Source organism: Larus michahellis, chromosome 17, assembly GCF_964199755.1.
Source record: "Larus michahellis chromosome 17, bLarMic1.1, whole genome shotgun sequence".
Lineage (NCBI taxonomy): Eukaryota > Metazoa > Chordata > Aves > Charadriiformes > Laridae > Larus > Larus michahellis.
This window is the reverse complement of record NC_133912.1, coordinates 5,308,610-5,326,808: the sequence shown is the minus strand read 5'-3', so window position 1 is coordinate 5,326,808 and position 18,199 is coordinate 5,308,610. Positions and strand designations below refer to the sequence as shown.

Genomic DNA, 18,199 nt, shown 5'->3' with positions numbered 1-18,199 from the left:
GATAGCACCGGTGAGGTATTCTGTAGGCAATCAGGAGCAATGGCTGGATGGGTGGCCCTCGTCCTCAGGGGAGACGGCAGCTTCCCGGGCATCGTCAGGGAACATCACACGGCACTGACAAGGAGGTTTTGGGAATTTTTGTAGTTAGTAGGAGAGACGAGGTACCCAGTGAGCCGCCTAGGAAAGAGGCCCTGGTAGACTTGCTATTTGTGAATAGAGAAGGATTCGCGGGGGATTAGATAGCGGGTGTCGACGTGATGACAGGCGGCCGTCTCAGCCACAGGGATCATGAAGGAGTTGAGCGTAAAATGTGCGATGTAATGAGAAAAAAAGGTCAGCAGAGAGGCTGCCCCGGACTTCAGGAGAGCAGTCTTTAAGGTATTCAGGGAGCTCTTTAGCAGAGCACCCCGGCAATCTGCCTTTGAGGGCTTAGGAGTCATCGGGTGCCGCTCAGTGTCTGTCACCTTTTAGGAACGCAGGAGCAGGCGATTAGGGCGCGTAGTAAGCGAAGCGAGCGGGGCAGAACGTCAGCTGGGCCCAACGGGGAAGTCTGCAGGGAGCTGAAGAGGAATCAGAAATTGCGCAATCTCTGGAAGGGAGGTCGGGCTTAGGGGGAAGAGTACAGAGGCGGGGTTTGCACGTGCGGGAAGAAGATAGACACGGCCACAGCTCGTCGGGGTTGAATCTGGCCAGTGTTGTTTCAGATAACAAGAAGGGCTTTTTTAAGGACGGGAGGAAACATCCTCAAGTTGTGCCGTGGAAGGTTTAGATTAGAGGTTAGGAAAAATGCCTACACGGAGAGGGTTATAAGGCATTGGAGCGGGCTGCCCAGGAAAGCGGTGGAATCGCCATCCCTAGAGGTATTTAAAAGACTGGTAGACGTAGCGCTTAGGGATACAGCTTAGCGTTGGGTTTTTTCCGTGGGAGCTTGGTGGTTGGACGTGAGGTCTGGCAGGTCCCTTCCAACCTAGGCCATTCTATGATCCTAAGTATGTGAATAGCAAGAAGAGGACTAGAGAGAACGCTGGGCTGATACGGGGTGAGGACGGTCCTCTGACTAATAGGGATGAAGGAAAAGCAGAGGCGTGCAGAGACTGTGTTTTAGCTTCCATCTGTAATGAAGCAGATAGATAGACTTCGGGCCGCCCGGTCCCCCCAGTCGGAGGACCGCGAGCGCGGGAACAGTGACTTACCTTGCGAGCAGTGAGATTGTAAGGGGCCGGATGTGTCAGCTGAACGTTCACAAGCCCACAGGGCCCGATGAGCGTAGAAGGAGGCAGGGGATGTTGGGGAAGAACGCCTCCGGAAGGTCTTGGGAGGCAGGGGAGGTCCCCGCGGACAGGGAGCCAGCCAGCATTATTAGCGGGTGCCAAAAGGGCGGGAGGGCAGTCCCAGGGAACCGCAGACTGGTTAGCGGAACCTCTGTTCCTCGGGGAAGTCACGGAAAAGCCCATAGCGCGTGCTTACCGAAAGGCATTTAGAGCATAAGGCAATTATTGGGCACAGTGTGTATGGATTCACCAAGGGAAAGTCACACGTATATACTTTTATTAGCTTTTATGCTAAGATCACCCACCTAGCAGAGAAAGGGAAAGAGGCAGATGTACCCGTTTCGGGTTTTAATGAGGCTTGTGACGCCGTCTCTCACAGCATCTTTCTGGATGGGTTGTCCAACCTCGCAGGACGAGTGGGTTCGCAGCGTGGGGGGAGTAGAACTGGCCGAAGGGTCTCAGCGAGCGGGGCGGCATCTGTGCACGGAGCGGTCACCGGTGGTGTTAACTCGGGGCTTGATGCAATGGCCAGGTCTGTTCAATACATTTATCGGTGATGTGGAGGCATCATTGGCAAGGTTGCCGATCCCAAAGCAGGAGGCGCTGCGGCTCTTCTCGAGGGACAGGATGCCTTGTACAGGGATCTAGATAGACGGGAGTATCGGGCAGGGAGTAATGGGGTGAGAAGTAGCAAGGTGAAATGCTGGATTCCCCCCCTAGGTAGGAGCGCTGTAGGGCATGAGTCTAAATCGGGAAAGGAGCGTCCGGAGAGCAACCTGGCAGAGAGGGATCCAGGGTTTTTGGCGGGCAGCTCCGTAGGAGCCAGCACAGCGTGCCCGGAGAGCCGAGAGGGCCACCCGTATTTTGGGGTGCATCAATCACCATATGACCCAAAGTGGCGATTATGTCGCTCTACTGGGTGTCGGTGGGGCCCTCCCCTGAGTAGGGTGCAGTTTAGGGTCCTGCGGTTGAAGATGGACGTGAAGGTGCTCTAAAGAGTCCAGAAGAAGGCGGTAAAGTTTGAGGGAGGGCCGGAAGGCACAATCTAAGAGGAGAGGCTGCAGACTTTGAGCTCGTGTGGTCTGGGGGAAAGGAGGCTATCGCATCCCGCTCGGGAAGGGTGGGGTGTCGGTGGGCAGGCGAGCAATGCCGTTTACAAATCCCCAGTGGTGTAAGAGAAATCTCAAGGTCGGTATACAAGCATTGAGTAGATTAGTAAGCATGTTTTAATGAGGCTCGTGATAACTGTTTGGGTATATAACAACTTACGGCAAGCTTTGTGTGACCTAGGAACAGGCACACGAGAAATTTCGGCGAGCGGTACTTAATAACAGAAAGACGAGGAATTCTGGCAAGCGGTGCAGTATGCCTCGGGGTATGTCTTTGAAAGAAGAGAGAAAAGAGAAAAGGAAAAGGATAGAAAACAGAGGGATATAGAAGGAGAAAGAGAGAGACGGAGAGAGATGAAGAGATCACCGGTCCCGGTCGGTCCAGCCAGTGCCGGTCGTTGCCGTAAGAGCGCTCCTCTGTGTATCCCCAGGGAAAAAGCTCCTCAGGGAAAAATCTTCCCAGGCAAAAATTGTCTTCGGGGACAGCCTTTCCCCATTGTATGCGTGCCCACTCCGAGGGCCAGTTTTGTCTCAGGTTTCTGCCCCCTCCCAGACGACACGTGGCATGTTTCGGGGTGGGGAGATGAGAGCTATAGTTGCGTCTGTTTAGCGTGACGGTGGTAATGCTCAGCAGTGTGTTTGGGGGTGTGAACTTTAATATGCATTTTGTGGATAATGAGGCAAAGGTCACCATAGTGCACGGCATCTTTCCGAAGAAGCAGGTTGTCCTTCACGAGAGGGAAAACGGGGGCTGACGCTATTTGCGTCAGAGGGTTCTCAGGGCACCGTTTTTTCTCTCTCTGGAATCACGCAAGAGGTAATGGGTGTTAGCCCGATCGGTTCCTTGAGCAGAGGAACTCGGTATTTGCGAGCGTCGGAGATGTTAACAACCTCCTCGGGCTGCTGTGTTTAGGAGAAATTTTGACTGGTCTCTTACGGTGGCTGAAGCGCGACCTCATGCCGCTCCACAGCCTTCTGAGGAGGGGACGGGGAGAAAGAGGCGCAGAGATCTTATCCCCGGGACCCAGAGATAGGACACGCGGGACTGGCTCTGGGCTGCGTTGGGGGAAGTGTAGTCTAGCAACTAGAAAGCATTTATGTACCGTGGTCAAAGAGCGGAATAGGTTTTTTGGGGAGGCGGCGGATGCCGGTTGCCTGTGTTTAGGAGGCATTTGGATGGTGACCTTAGTAACGCAGTGCAACTGTTGGTGAGTCCCAAGGCGGTGAGGAAGTCCGCCTCGACGGTAGATGTAGGTCCCTTCCAACTGAAGTCGTTTAGTGTGAGTGAGTGCCTGGGACAGGGCGCAGGAGCACACAGGGAAGGCTCCCGGCGAGGCTCGCCCATCTGTCGGGGAGCTCCGGGGCTCCGTAGGGCCGGGGGCGGGCGGAAACAAGACGTTGTGGAGCAAGCAGCGGGGCGTTAGGGGCCCTGCCGGCGTGTCGCTCGATGCGGGCCTCCCTGGGGTTGTGGGTATGTATGTGGCAGGGCACGGAGGTCTCGCAGCGCTCTTCTGGGCGTCAGAGGCCACAGGGGAGGGAGGCCAGGCAGAGACAGGCGACAGGATGGGATGAAGTGGGCATGCAGGGGACGGGCGCATGTTGGCTGGCGGAGAGGCTCAGAGAGGAGGTTGCGAAGCGGGGGAGGCAGGTGTCTCGGGAGGGGGGCACTGTCGGGGTGTGAGCTGCCGGCTGGGTCGCGGCGTCCGGCAAAGGGGCGGGTAGGGGCAGAGGGGGCCAGGCGGGGTGGGGGCTGCTCGGGCACGTGGTGTCGGGAGGGATTGTCTCGTGGAGCTGAATGGGATGGAGAGGGGGCTGGTTCTTAGAGGTGCACGGGTGGCGGGAGGGGCAGGCAACGGCTGGGGCGCGTCCTCGTGCCGGCAGGGAACGCGGCCGGGAGGGGAGAGGGAGAAGGAGCAGGGGCCGGTGGGGTTTGGGGCCAGGGGGTGTTTTGGGGACGTGGTGAGGGTTGTGATGTCTGGGGCGGGTGGTGTCAGCGCAACGGGTGGCAGAGGCCATTGTGGGAGATGGCGTACCTGTCGGCATTGCGGAGGGGTAGCTGCTCACGCAGGGGTGGTCAGCAGCGAGGGGCGGACGAGGAGGGTGCCCGTGGCTGGCAGGGAGGGGGAGAGGAGCTGTGTTTTGGGAGGTGGGATCCCGGAAGGGGCTCTGAGTGGTTGGAATAAGCTGTGTCGTGTGTCGGTGGGACTGAGGTCTTTGGCATGAGCAGAGCTGCATCTGGGGCGGAGGTCTGGGCGCGTGGAGGCACTCTCATGTCCGAGACGTGGGTTGTTTTCCAGGCGTGCCAAGTGATAATGCACAGAGCAAAGGTATGTCTGAGCTTATTCCATTAATTGGAAGAAACGGGGTGCTCGTCCCAAGGGAGCACAGCTTCGTTTCCAAAGTTTCCCTTTTTATCCACCAACCGATACACGGTGTAGCAATGAATACGTAATCATGGTTGTTCTCTGTAAGGACCGATTGAGATTTCATCGATTCCTGTATCAAGTAGTGGACAGACTCGGTCATCTTCTGTCACTGGGCTCTTCTGAGGAGGCGGTATCGTTCGGGCAGGTGGTTGAGGAGTCAGCGGTTGCGATCTCCTCTAGTTGACATTACCTTGTACCCGCTTCTCCTCAATGTTGGTGGCGCCGGGTTTTTTTCTCGGTTCGCTGGCCAGGCCTGCACTTCATCGCTCTGGTGACAGGACCATTCTGCCTATCCACTGAGCTACATTGTCTAGCAGTTAGTTTTTGGATAACTTGTGTGGCGTTGCTATTTTTTTTTTTTTTACAAATTATGTTGAGGCCGTATAGAGGACTTGCAGAAGCAAAGGCAGTGTTGCTTTGAGCTGTGTGTTAACTGGAGCCGTGTCTTGCTTTAAGCGGTGTCTTGCTTTGAGCAGTGTATCGCTTTCAGCAGTGTATTAATTTGAGCAGTGTCTTGATTTGAGCAGTGATTTAATTTCAGCACTGTCTTGCTTTGAGCAGTGTGTAACCATGAGCAGTGTGATTGTTTGCGCAATGTGTTTCTTTGAGCAGTGTCTTGATTTGAGCAGTTTATTAATTTCAGCGGTGTCTTGCTTTGAGCAGTGTCTCCTTTTGAGCAGTGTATAAATTTCAGCAGTGTGTTGCTTGGAGCAGTGTCTTCCTTTGAGCAGTGTCTTAATTTTGGCAGTGTTTTGCTTTGAGGAGCGTCTTGTTTTGACCAGCATCTTGCTTTGAGAAGTTTATAAATTTCAGCAGTGTGTTGCTTTGACCAGCGTCTTGCTTTGAGCAGCGTGATGCTCTGAGCAGTGTCTTAATTTCATCAGTGTGTTGCTTTGAGCACTTTGTTGCTTTCATCAGTTTAGAAATTTCAGCAGTGTCTTAATTTCATGAGTGTGTTGCTTTGAGCAGTGTGTTGCTTTGAGCAGTGTCTTAATTTCATGAGTGTGTTGCTTTGAGCAGTCTGTTGCCTTCAGCAGTGTCTCAATTTCATGAGTGTGTTGACTTCAGCAGTGTCTTAATTTCATGAGTGTGATGCTTTGAGCAGTGTGTTACTTTAGAATAGTGCCTTGCCTTCATCAGTGTCTAAATTTCCGCAGTGTGTTCTTTGAGCAGTGTCTTCCTTTGAGCAGCGTCTTAATTTTATCAATGTGTTGCTTTGAGCAGCGTGTAGCTATGAGCAGCGTCTTGCCTTGAGCAATGTCTTATTTTCATCAGTGTGTTACTTTGAGCAGTGTCTTATTTTCATCAGTGTGTTACTTTGAGCAGTGTTACTTTGAGCAGTGTGTTCTTTGAGTAGTGTCTTAATGTCATCGGCGTCTTGCCTTGAGCAGCGTCTTGCCTTGAGCAGTTGCTTAATTTCATCAGCGTCTTGCCTTGAGCAGCGTCTTGCCTTGAGCAGTGTCTTAATTTCATCAGTGTGTTGCTTTGAGCAGCGTCTTAATTTCAGCAGTGTGTTGCTTTGAGCCCTGTCTTAATTTTATCAGTGTATAGCTTTGAGCAGTGTCCTGCCTTGAGCAGTGTCTTGCTTTCAGCAGCGTCTTCCTTTGAGCAGTGTCTTAATTTTATCAGTGTGTTGCTTTGAGCACTGTCTTAATTTCATCAGTTTGGTGCTTTGAGCAGTGTCTTGCCTTGGGCAGTGTCTTATTTTCATCAGTGTGTTGCTTTGGGCAGTGTCTTAATTTCGGAAATGTGTTCATTTGAGCAGTGTCTTGCTTTGACCAGTGTCTTAATTTCACCACTGTGTTGCTTTGAGCAGTGTGTTAATTTCAGCAGTGTCTTAATTTCATCAGTGTCTTGCCTTGAACAGAGTACTGCTTTGAGCAGTGAGTAACTTTGAGCAGTTTCATAATGTATTAAGTATATCTTCCCTTGAGCAGTGTGTTGCTTTGAGCAGTGTGTTGCTTTGAGCTGTGTTTTAATGTCATCAGTGTGTTGCTTTGAGCAGTGTGTTGCTTTGAGCAGTGTCTTAATTTTATCAGTGTGTTGCTTTGAGCAGTGTCTTGCCTTGAGCAGTGTCTTATTTTTAGCAGTGTGTTGCTTTGAGCAGTGTCTTGCTTTGAGCAGTGTCTTAATTTCATCAGTGTGTTGCTTTGAGCAGTGTGTTGCTTTGAGCGGCGTCTTAATTTCAGCAGTGTGTTGCTATTGAGCAGTGTCTTCCTTTGAGAAGTGTCTTAATGTCATCAGTGTCTTGCCTTGAGCAGTGTCTTGCCTTGAGCAGCGTCTCAATTTTGTCAGTGTTTGCTTTGGGCAGTGTGAGACTTTGAAGAGTGTCTTGCTTTGAGCAGTGTGTCTCTTTGAGCAATGCCTTGCTTTGCACAGTGTCTTGCCTTGAGCAGCGTCTTATTTTCGTCAGTGTCTTGCCTTGAGCAGTGCCCTGCCTTGAGCAGTGCCTCAATTTCGGCAGTGTGTTCTTTGAGCAGTGTGTTGCTTTGAGCTGTGTTTTAATGTCATCAGCGTGTTGCTTTGAGCAGTGTCTTAATTTCATGAGTGTGGTGCTTTGAGCAGTGTGTTGCTTTCAGCAGTGTCTTGCGTGAGGAGTGTGTTAGTTTTGGAAGCGTCTTGCTTTGACAAGCGTCTTGCTTTGAGCGGTGTCTTAATTTCATCAGTGTGTTTCTCTGAGCAATGTCTTGCTTTGAACAGTGTCTTGCCTTGAGCAGTGTCTTATTGTCATCAGTGTCTTGCCTTGAGCAGCGTCTTGCCTTGAAAACCATCTTAATTTTGGCAGTCTCTTCCTTGAGCGGTGTGTTGCTTTGAGCAGTGTCTTAAGTTCACCTCTGTGTTGCTTTGAGCGGTGTGTTACTAAAAACAGTGTCCTGCCTTCACCAGTGTCTATATGTTCTCAGTGTGTTGCTTTGGGCGGTGTGTTGCTTTGAGCAATGTCTTAATTTCATGAGTGTGTTGCTTTGAGCAATGTCTTAATTTCATGAGTGTGTTGCTTTGAGCAGTGTCTTAATGTCATCAGTGTGTTGCTTTGAGCAGTGTCTTGCCTTGAACAGTGTGTTGCTTTGAGCAATGTGTTGCCTTGATCAGTGTCTTCATTTCGGCAGTGTGTTGATTTGAGCAGTGTGTTCCTTTGAGCAGTGTCCTAATTTTGGCAGTGTGTTGCTTTGAGCTGTGTCTTAGTTTTGGAAGTGTGTTACTTTGAACAGTGTCTTGCTTTGGGCAGCGTCTTGCTTTGAGCAGTGTCTTAAGATTGTCAGTGTGTTGCTTTGAGCAGTGTCTTGCTTTGAGCAGTGTCTAACCTTGAGCCATATCTTAATTTCATCAGTATGTTGCTTTGAGCAGCCTCTCGATTTTGTAAGTATGTTGCTTTGAGCAGTGTCTTGCCTTGAGCAGTGTCTTAGTTTTGGAAGTGTGTTACGTTGACCGTCGTCTTGCTTTCGGCAGTGTCTTAATTTTATCAGTGTGTTGCTTTGAGCACTCTGTTCCTTTCAGAAGTGTCTTTAATTTCATCAGTGTCTTGCCTTGAGCAGTGTCTTAGTTTTGGAAGTGTGTTACGTTGACCAGTGTCTTGCTTTGACCAATGTCATGATGTGAGAATCGTCTTGCTTTGAGCCGTGTGTTCCTTTGAGCGGTTTCTTAATTTCATCAGTGTGTTTTTTTGAGCAGTTTGTTACTTTGAGTAGGGTCTTGCTTTCAGCAGCCACTTGCTTTGAGCAGTGTCATGCCTTCAGCAGTGCCTTGCCTTGAGCAGCGCTTTGCTTTGAGCATTGTCTTGATTTCGGCAGTGTGTTTGTTTGAGCAGTGTCTTCCCCTGATCCGTGTCTTCATTTCATCTCTGTGTTGCCTTGAGCAGTGTGGTGTGTTGAGTGTTGTGTTTAGGTATGTATTGACTTCATCAGTGTTGTGCTTTAAGTAGTGTTTGCAGGGATGTTGGTCATTTGTGTAGTGCATTGTATCCATTTGTTGTTGTGGTGGTTGATACTGGGTGTGCCTTTTGGTTGTTGAGGGGGGGGTTGCTCTTGGTGGGTGGTTGTCTTTGTTGTGGGTTGTTGTCTTTTGGTTTTGTAGGTACCGTTGTCGAGATGTGATGGTGATTGCCTAGAGTGTGGATCCAGGTGCCTGGTCCTGTTGGTGTTGTGTGCCTCGTCTGCTGTGTGGTAATGTATCTGTGTGTTTCTTGCCTGCCGTGGGGGTGATGTCTGTGTTGGTGGGTACTTGTCGTTTCAGGTGTTGGTGCTTGTGGTTACTTAGCAGAGGGATGGTTTTGCGCTTGGGCGGGCGAGGGAGGGAGGGTAATTGGTTTTATTAGCGGTGGGACAGGGAGGGGGTGCAGATGTGTCCCCTTGCCGGTGTTGCTGGCACCCGTCGCCACGGTCCGCAGGTGCCTATGAGTAGCCGCACCCACCGCGGGAGCTGTCCGCGTGCTGGAGCCGCGCCGGCCGACCGAGTCCGCCGGTGCCCGCCGCACCGCGGCCTCCGGCTGCCCGCACGCGGCCCGCGGCGCCGGGTCTCGCGGGCCGGTGCCCGGGACTCTCGGCCCGACGCGGTTCTCCGGCGGCCTCCCGCCGACCCGGCCGTCCTTCCCGGCCCTGCTCCCCCGGGGTTCCCTCTTACCTCGGGGGCCCTGGTTGCTGGTGCCCTCCTCCTCCTCCTGCTGCTGCTGGTGGTGGTGCTCCTGGGGCCCGCTGGCCAGGGCCCCGGGCCCCTGCTCGTCGCCCTGCTCGTCGCCATGCGAAGTGCCATGAAAAGTGCCGTCGCCCAGAGTGCCGTCGCTCTTTGCTCCGTCCCTCTTCGCTACGCTCCCGAGGTCGCTCAGGCCCGGCGGGGTAAGGGCGGCGGAGCCCACCCCGCCACTTCCTGCCGCCTCTGGTTGGCCCCCGGGCACCCACTCACGGCCCTCCATCCCCTGACAGACGGCCGGCCCCACGGCCAATGGGGAGGCCAGCGGACCACCCCAGCTGGGGGCTCCCCCACCTCATCAACCCAGGCCTCCCACCTACCCGGAAAAGGGCCCCCAAAAAGTTGGGCTGGGGCAAAGCCCAACTCCCCCAACCCCGTGACCTCCCCAAAACTCAGGGGAGTCACTCGGTACTCTTCCCCTTGGGGGCCGCTGAGAAATCTCCCCCTCACCCCAGTCTGACCTTCCGATGCCCCCCGCCTTTCCTAGTAGCACCCCTGACACCCTAGAGACTTCCTTATCTTCCCCTCGATACGCCGCCCTGGCTCTCTCAGCCTGCCCTCCTTCACAGACCATCGCCTGTCTCGGATGGAGTCCTGCCGCAGGGGAAGACGGGGCCCCAGCCTCTACCTTCCCCAGACTGCATAAATAACGACGGGTGGCCCCTCCCCATCGCCAAACCCTGTGGTCAGCCCGATGAAACCTGGTCAGGTTCTCCCGGCTCGTCCGGACCCTTCAGGAGAACTCCCGGACGGGACTACGCAAATTCCGCCCCCTCTTTTGGGTGCCCCTTTTCCTCTGCCTAAAATTACTTTTCGCCCTAGTCGCGGCTGCAATGCTCCCTTTCACCCTCACGGTTACCCTTCTGCTTCTCTCCCTGGCCCCGTCAAGGCAAAACGCACGGCGCTACACCACACGCCGCGTGGGCTCTAGCCAACACCAGGACGCTACCTGCCCACGCAAGTTCCCCAGAAAGGCGGTGCAGATCACACTATCTAGGCGCCAGACACACTCCCCGCGGCAAAACCCTCTGTGCGGCACCTCTGACCACACCATCTGAGGACGAGGTCCGCTACCTGAGCCTCCTTCCCTCCCTACAGACGGCCGGGCTGACCCCTGTTGCCCTGGCAAATGCTTCCGGCGGACGAGCCCCGGACGCCGACCGACCCTTGCCCCTGCCGCACGCGTACACCCCGCCGCAGCTACTCCGACTGCCTGAGGCTCTCGGCGAGAGCCTCGCCCGCTGACCGGACTCGGCAGCAAAACCCGCCTCGACCCGTTACGCTACACCTCTAGCACCTTGTGTACATCCAACGCCTGCGGCCAGCTACGCCGCCGATCCCCTCGGGACCCCAAGGTCCCTTGCCCTATGCCAGCTGTGCGCGGGTCTCTGATTGACCCTGCTTCGGCACGCACGCCCCATTTCAGATAATACCTATCCTTCTCTGCATCCCGGATGATCCTGACACACAGTACATCCTGCCATTCCCTTCCCTCCGACCCGTACTGGATGACCGTACCCCGATCCCCTGCTGCGCATCCCTCAGGTAGGGACACCGCACAAACCATACTAACGTTTCAAGCTTCACCACAATAACATCTCTGCTAGACATATTAGGCACGGGTCCTCCTGGCAACCCCCACCGCAGGACGGGATCCGGCCACGCCTACGGTCCTTGGCGAGAAGGACCCTGGACGGCCCAGACTCCCCTTCGGACCCGCAACGCCACCGCCATCTTTCCCTGACTCTTTCCTCACTCCGACATCAAGCACTGAGCCCGAGACTCCCTCTGGGCCCCGCTCTCAGAAGGAGCTCGGCACGCGAGGGGCTCCTCCCGGGACCGTTGGGCTCGCCCAGGCTGCTCCACACAACCCCACAGAAACGAGCGTACCCTTCCCAACCGCTGCGGCAAACCCACCGGCATCACTTTTAGTCTCAATCTCTAGGACAAACCAGACTCGCATCGCTACCCCCATTCATCCTTCATCCTTATGAGAGCACTGCGCCACACACCACAGACCCATCCTCACCGACAATGGCGGCTCGGGGTCCTGCTGGCGCGGCGGGTCGCCTTCCGCCGCCCTGGCCCTGCACCGCACGGCAATACCCTACGCGATGCTGGCCTGGGCTCCGCATCGGCCTTTCCGCCATCCCTCGCCACCGGCATGGACCTCTCCAGGACGACATGCCTCACCCCCCGCAGGCACGCAGGAGCCTCGCCCGCCCCGGGCCGCCCGGTCCCGTCTCTCACCGCCCTCCTCTGAAGCCGCTCCCGACAGACGCCGACCCCGAGACCCCGCCGTGACGTCACGGCGGCCCCGCCGGCCGGTGCCCGCGCGATCGCCGCCCCCGGCGGGGCTGTCCCCCGCGCCCCGCCCCGCCGCGACGTCACGGCCCGCTCCGGCGGTGACGTCGCGTGGCGCTACCGGGCGCCGGCGCCGCCCCTCCCCGCCCACCGCCGCGCCGGGACCCGCACGCAGGTACTGGGGGGGACGGGGGGGACGCGGGGAGGGGGCGCCGAGGGGGTCCCGGCGCCGCCAGCCCCGCGGGACGCCCCGATGCCGCCGCGCCGTGCGGGGGCCGGGCCGGGTCGTCCGCCCCTCCGCGCCGCGCCGCGACCCCGCGCGCCGGCCCCCCTCTGCCGGGAGCTGTCCGCGCCGGGACCGCGACCGCGACCGCCCAAAAACGCTCCCAGACGCACCCCCGGACACCCGAAACGGCACCACGCGCCCCAGAGCCCCCGGCTGCCTTGGGAGAAGCCCCCACTCCCCAAAACCTACCGCCCGCTGCCGGCCCCTCCCCGCCGTGGGACCCTCTCCCAGGGCGGCTGCCTCACCTCTACGAGGTCCCCAAAACCTTACAGCCCCTCTCTCGCACCCAGAAGAAGACGACACGGGGCGGCTGCCCCACCTCTACGAGGTCCCCAAAACCTAACGCCCGCCGCCGGCCGACCCCCCCGGCATGCGACCCTGACCGACGGCCCCGCTCCCGGGGCCGGAGGAAACCGACGCGGAGCGGCTGCCTCGCCTCTACGAGGTCCCCAAAACCTTACAGCCCCTCTCTCGCACCCAGAAGACGACAACACGGGGCAGCTGCCCCACCTCTACGAGGTCCCCAAAACCTAACGCCCCCCGCCGGCCGACCCCCCCGGCATGCGACCCTGACCGACGGCCCCGCTCCCAGGGCCGGAGGAAACCGACGCGGGGCGGCCGCGCCGCCTCTACGAGGTCCCCAAAACCTTACAGCCCCTCTCTCGCACACAGAAGACGACAACACGGGGCAGCTGCCCCACCTCTACGAGGTCCCCAAAACCTAACGCCCTCCGCCGGCCGACCCCCCCGGCATGCGACCCTGACCGACGGCCCCGCTCCCACACCCAAAGGAAAATGACACGGGGCGGCTGCCCCGCATCTACACAGTCCCCAAAACCTACTACCCGCCGCCAGCCAACCCCCCCGGCATGCGACCCTGACCGACGGCCCCGCTCCTGGGGCCAGAGGAAACCGACGCAGGGCGGCTGCCTCGCCTCTACGAGGTCCCCCAAACCTTACAGCCCCTCTCTCGCACCCAGAAGAAGACGACACGGGGCAACTGCCCCGCCTCTACGACATCCCAAAAACCTAACGCCCTCCGCCGGCCGACCCCCCCGGCATGCGACCCTGACCGACGGCCCCGCTCCCACACCCAAAGGAAGACGATGCGGGGCGGCTGCCCCGCCTCTACGAGGTCCCCAAAACCTAACGGCCGACCCCCCGCCGGGGGACCCTGACCGACGGCCCCTCTCCCACAGCCAGAGGAAGATGACGCGGGGCAACTGCCCCGCCTCTACGAGGTGCCCCAATACCTAACGCCCGCCACCCCCCCGGCGTGGGACCCTGACCTACGGCCCCGCTCCCGGGGCCAGAGGAAACCGACGTGGGGCGGCTGCCCCGCCTCTACGAGGTCCCCAAAACCTGCCCCCTGCTGACGGCCTCTGCCCGGCGTGGGACCCTCACCTACGGCCCCGCTCCCGCACCCAGAAAAAGATGACGCGGGGCGGCTGCCCCGCCGCTACGTCATCTGCCGTCGCAGCATCCTCCGTCCTCCCTTCCTACCCCACAACCTGCATCCCCCCAAGGGGCCCCGCGCCGCCCGCCCGCGGATCCCCTGCGCCCCCTTACCCTGGGCCGCTACCCCCTCGGGACCGGAGAGGGCCCGGAGGTGCAGGGAACCCTTTCTGTGACCGCTCACAATGCTCCTTTCTCTGTCCCGCAGGCCACGCCATGGACCTGGTCCTGGACGCCGCCGACCGACACCTCCTCACCCCCTACGTCTACCCCGCCAGCTGGCCCGAGGGCGAGCCCTGCCGCCAGCTCCTCAGCCTCTTCGTCATCACCAACCTCGGGGCGCTCGCCCTCTACCTCCTCTTCGGCACCCTCAGCTACTACTTCATCTTTGACCACCGACTCAAGACGCATCCCCAGTTCCTAGAGGTGCGTGCGCACCCTGCCTGCGCCCCTGCCGCGCGCCGGCCCGGACCCCCTCGCCCTCCTCCGGTGGGAGGCCGAGCCCGATGGCGCCTGCCCGTGCCGTGGCGCCCGACGCCCCCCCTGCCTCTCCGCTAGCTGCTCTCCCTCGCTTCTGCGGGGGTGCTTGTCTCCCATGGGCCCGACCCCGCCTTCGATACTAAGCCGAGCCCCCGGAAACCCCCGGAGGATGCAAAGCCCCAAAACGTACGGCTGACGTGGGGGCCGGGCGGAGACGCCGGGCTGCCCTGTCCCATCCGGGCCGCCCAGGCTCTCTTCGAACGCGTTAACCCCCCGATCCCCCTGCCTGCCCGGCGGTAACCGATACGCCCCTCGCGTCCCCCTCTCCGCCCTCAGCGGCCTCGAATTCTCCCCCTCCAAAAACGGCAATGGCCCCGGGGTCCCCGGCCGCTCTAGGGTGGTGCCGTCCCTACGCACGCCCGTGCTGCTGGACCCTGCCCTAGCGCCCCGCTTCCCCTGCGTGTGTCGCCCTGTGGCGATGGGAGTCCGAGCTCCCTCGAGGCGGCGATCGTCCCTCGCCTGTGCCGCCCCTCTGGCTCGGCTGCCCGCACGCGGACATGCCCCGACGCCCTTCCTCACGACGCCCTTTTGAGAGACAACACCTGCCAGACCCGTGACGACGACCACCCCCCACACCCTCTGGAAACGCCCCCTCTGGGCTCCCGGTTGTCTCTGACTAGACGCCAGTACCATCAGTACGCCGGGCTGCGCCCGGCGCCAGCCCCGACCCGAGCGCGGCTCTCCCCGCGCGGGCCCCTCGCCTTGGCGCCCACGCCATGGCGTGGGGCCGCTACTGAAGGCCACCTGGCAAACCGCGCGCCGGCCCTCCCTGCCTCCCGATGGGCCCGACGTGCCTCTCACCTTACAACCTTCACACCCCCCCCGGCAATGCCCCTCGCGACAGGCCCCTCTCAAAGGCCGTCCCCGTCTCCACTAAACAGCCGCTTGAGGTACTGGCAGGCCGCCCCAAGGTCTCCCCGGAACCTTCTCTTCTCCGGGCCGAGCCGCCCCGACTCTCTCGGCCGGGCCTCACGGCCGAGGGGCTCCGGCCCTCCCCTGGGCGGCGGGTCCCTGTCTTTCCTATGCTGCCGGTTCCGGAGCGGAGCAGTGAGATCTCCCCGGAGCAGAGGGGCGCAATCCCCGCCCCTCGCCCTGCTGGCTGCGCGGCTGGCCATGCCGCCTGGGAGACGGGCGGCCTTCCGGACTGCGCGCGCACATTCCCGGCTCCCATCTGCCTTCCTGTCGCCGCTGCTCCCCCCGCCTCTGTCCGCCGGCCTCCGTAGATACCGGGGGTTGCCCCGGCCTGGGTCCGGGACCCCCGTGCTGGCCCCCGTGCGACCTCCTGAGGTTCCCGCGGGCCCCCTTCTCCGGCCTGTCCGGATGCCTCCGGAGGGCGTCCGCATTCTCCGGCCTGTCTGCCGTGCCGCTCGGCTAAGGGCCGTCGGCAACCTTGCGGCGGGCACACTGTCCCCCTGACCCCCCTTCTCCCCTGCTGCCGCCCCCCACAGAACCAGGTGCGCCGGGAGATCCTCTACGCGCTGCGCTCCCTCCCCTGGATCAGCGTGCCCACCGTCGCCCTCTTCTTCGCCGAGGTGCGGGGCTACAGCAAGCTCTACGACAACATCGAGGACTCCCCGTACGGTGAGCCGCCCTCCCGCGCTCCCTCGCCAGGCCGGCACCCTCTCCCCGTCCCCCCAGGGCGGGCGGCGTGCCCTCGCGTCTCCTGACAACGGCTCGCCTCGTACGAGCCCCGCAAAAACCGGCCGGCTGCCTCCGGCCTCGAGCTCCTCGCGGCGAGCGGTCACGGCCCCGGGTGCCCTATGAGCCGCCATGAGGAGACGCCCACCCGCCCGCCTGCCCTGGTGCCGGAACGGAGCGCGAGACCCTGCTCGGCGTACGCCCCCGTCCCCGACGGAGCCCGGTCCCTTTCCCAAACGTGGCTCCAGAAAACGGGCACGCGACGCCCTTTCCCCGAGCCACGGGACGCCGTCCGACCCCGTCGCCGCGTCTCCCCGGCGGGACGGGCCCCTGCGTGCCTCGCGTGTGCCCCCCGGCCTGAGGGCTGTCCCGTCTCCCCGCCCGCCCTCGCCGCCTCTGACCTCCCCGTTCCCCCAGGCTGGACGGGCGTCTTCCTCAGCATGCTGTCCTTCCTCTTCTTCACCGACATGGGCATCTACTGGATACACCGCGCTCTCCACCACAAACTGCTCTATAAGGTACGAGACCGGACGGCGGGCTCTCTGTGCGAGAGCCCTCGCCGCGAGCCGCGGGGGAACGGTCGGCTGGGGCGTGGCGAACCGGGCGTCGCCTCGTCTCCCTGAGGCGCGCCCAGTGCCCGTGACGGTCGGCGCGAGCCGTGCGTCCCTCTCCCCCGGCCCCGGGCCCCCTCGGCTCCCGGGGCAGCCCCTAGAGGGAGCCGGCCCGCGTGCCCACCCCCGTCCGTCTTCCGGGGCCCCCGGGCCTCGGGGACCGACGGCGCGCCCTCTCCCCGCAGCGCTTCCACAAGCCCCACCACCTCTGGAAGATCGCGACGCCCTTCGCCAGCCACGCCTTCCACCCCGTCGACGGCTTCATGCAGAGCCTGCCCTACCACGTCTACCCCTTCCTCTTCCCCCTGCACAAAGTCACCTACTTGGGCCTCTACATCTTCGTCAACGTCTGGACCATCTCCATCCACGATGGCGACTACCGCGTCCCCCGCCTCCTGCGGCACGTCATCAACGGATCGGCCCACCACACCGACCACCACTTGTACTTCGACTACAACTACGGGCAGTACTTCACCCTCTGGGACAAGATCGGCGGCTCCTACAAGAGCCCCACGGCCTTCGAGGGCAAGGGCCCCCACGACTACTTGCGCAAGCTCCGAGAGAAAGCCCCGGGGGCGCCCGACGGCCCCCCGGCCGCCAAGACCGAGTAGGGCTCCCCCCGGCCCGGCCCCTCTTCGGGACTGGGTGCCCGGGCCCAATCTCGTCCCCTTCCTCCCCGGCCTCTCGAGACTATTTTCCCGCGGACGCAGGGCCCCCGTCCCCCGAGGGCGCGACCGGCGCGGGGCGGCGTCCGGTCTCGCCGGTGACTTACGGCCTCGCTCTACGCTGCCGACCCGCCCCGGTCCCCCTGCGGTTCCCCTTCCCGCCGACTCTGGAGCTCTGCTAAGCTCCCTGCGCTTGGTTACGAGTGTGCTACTACGTTACCAAAAATAAAAACAAAACTATGGTGTACCTAGCAGGAAAACATGGCACAAATACAACGATAACGTGGCACAAATTTAACAGTATCGTGGCACAAATCGAAGATTAACGTGGCGTGTGGCGGTGTCTCCGTCCATCCGTGCGGCATGCCATCGTCGCCGATGCCTCACTGCCGTCGCGGAGTCCGTCGGGACGAGTCGCGTCGTGTCGAGAGTCCGACGGGGCCACTTTTTTTATTTTTCCCCTGCTGTATTTCACGAAAAAAAGACGCAAACCCCTACCTTTCGGACGCGGCGCCGATCCTCCCGACGGCTCCTCGGCGCTCGACGCGCTCTCCTCCTCCTTCTCGCCCGGGGATGTCCCGTGGGGCACTGACGGGACGCGTCCCGGAAACGACGCGCCTGTAGGACAGAAAGGCGGAATGAGTCCCGTGGGTCCCCTGAGCTCCCCGAGAACGCTACGGGATGGGCGGGGGGCAGGGGAGGAACGGGCAATGGCGGGTTCGTGGCTGGCTGTCTCCCTTCCTCCCGCTGAAACGCGGTAGCCCTTCGGGTCTGACCGGCGCTCAATAAATCTCGCTTGCCAACTTGGCTGCCGTTCGGTGCCTTCGCCCTCGCTCCCGACGCTCCGCATTCGCCTCCCTGCAATGATTTGCTCTCCCCGACGTGCGCGGGAACCCTGACCTCTGTCTGCTGATTAACCAGGAGCCCGGAGAGCCGCCAAGGGTCAAGGCGCGGCCCGGATCGTGCACGGTGACGCTGTTGCTGCCCTTTGCGAACCGCCGGGCTTATCCGGGGGCCCCGCTCCCTAACGACGTCCGGCCCTCGGGAAGAGCCCCGTCCCTGTCTCGACACCCCATCTCTCCACCTGCGCCGAGCCTGGGGCTCGGCGACAGCATCGCTGACGGCAAAACCCCACATGCGTAAAAATGATGGGAGAAACAGCCAGAGCGTTTGGGCAGATGTCCGGCTTAGCCCAGACGGTCCCTACGATT

The 18,199-nt window shown here is 60.2% G+C and overlaps 1 protein-coding gene across 1 annotated transcript; it reads left to right on the top strand.

Moving 5' to 3' along the window:
• The first annotated feature begins 11,853 nt into the window (after window positions 1-11,853).
• Window positions 11,854-17,795, top strand: SC5D (sterol-C5-desaturase). Its single transcript, XM_074561491.1, has 5 exons — window positions 11,854-11,968; window positions 13,743-13,960; window positions 15,523-15,655; window positions 16,130-16,230; window positions 16,509-17,795. Exons 2-5 carry the CDS (start codon window positions 13,751-13,753, stop codon window positions 16,932-16,934), a joined length of 870 nt encoding a protein of 289 aa, XP_074417592.1. The 5' UTR covers window positions 11,854-11,968; window positions 13,743-13,750; the 3' UTR covers window positions 16,935-17,795.
• Window positions 17,796-18,199: the final 404 nt, after the last annotated feature.

Bases quoted from the DNA above. Each gene is read 5' to 3' on its own strand.
- SC5D (XM_074561491.1), top strand. From the start codon at position 13,751: ATGGACCTGGTCCTGGACGCCGCCGACCGACACCTCCTCACCCCCTAC. The intron at 15,656-16,129 runs GTGAGCCGCCCT...CCGTTCCCCCAG, and splicing joins CATCGAGGACTCCCCGTACG to GCTGGACGGGCGTCTTCCTC. The intron at 16,231-16,508 runs GTACGAGACCGG...CTCTCCCCGCAG, and splicing joins ACCACAAACTGCTCTATAAG to CGCTTCCACAAGCCCCACCA.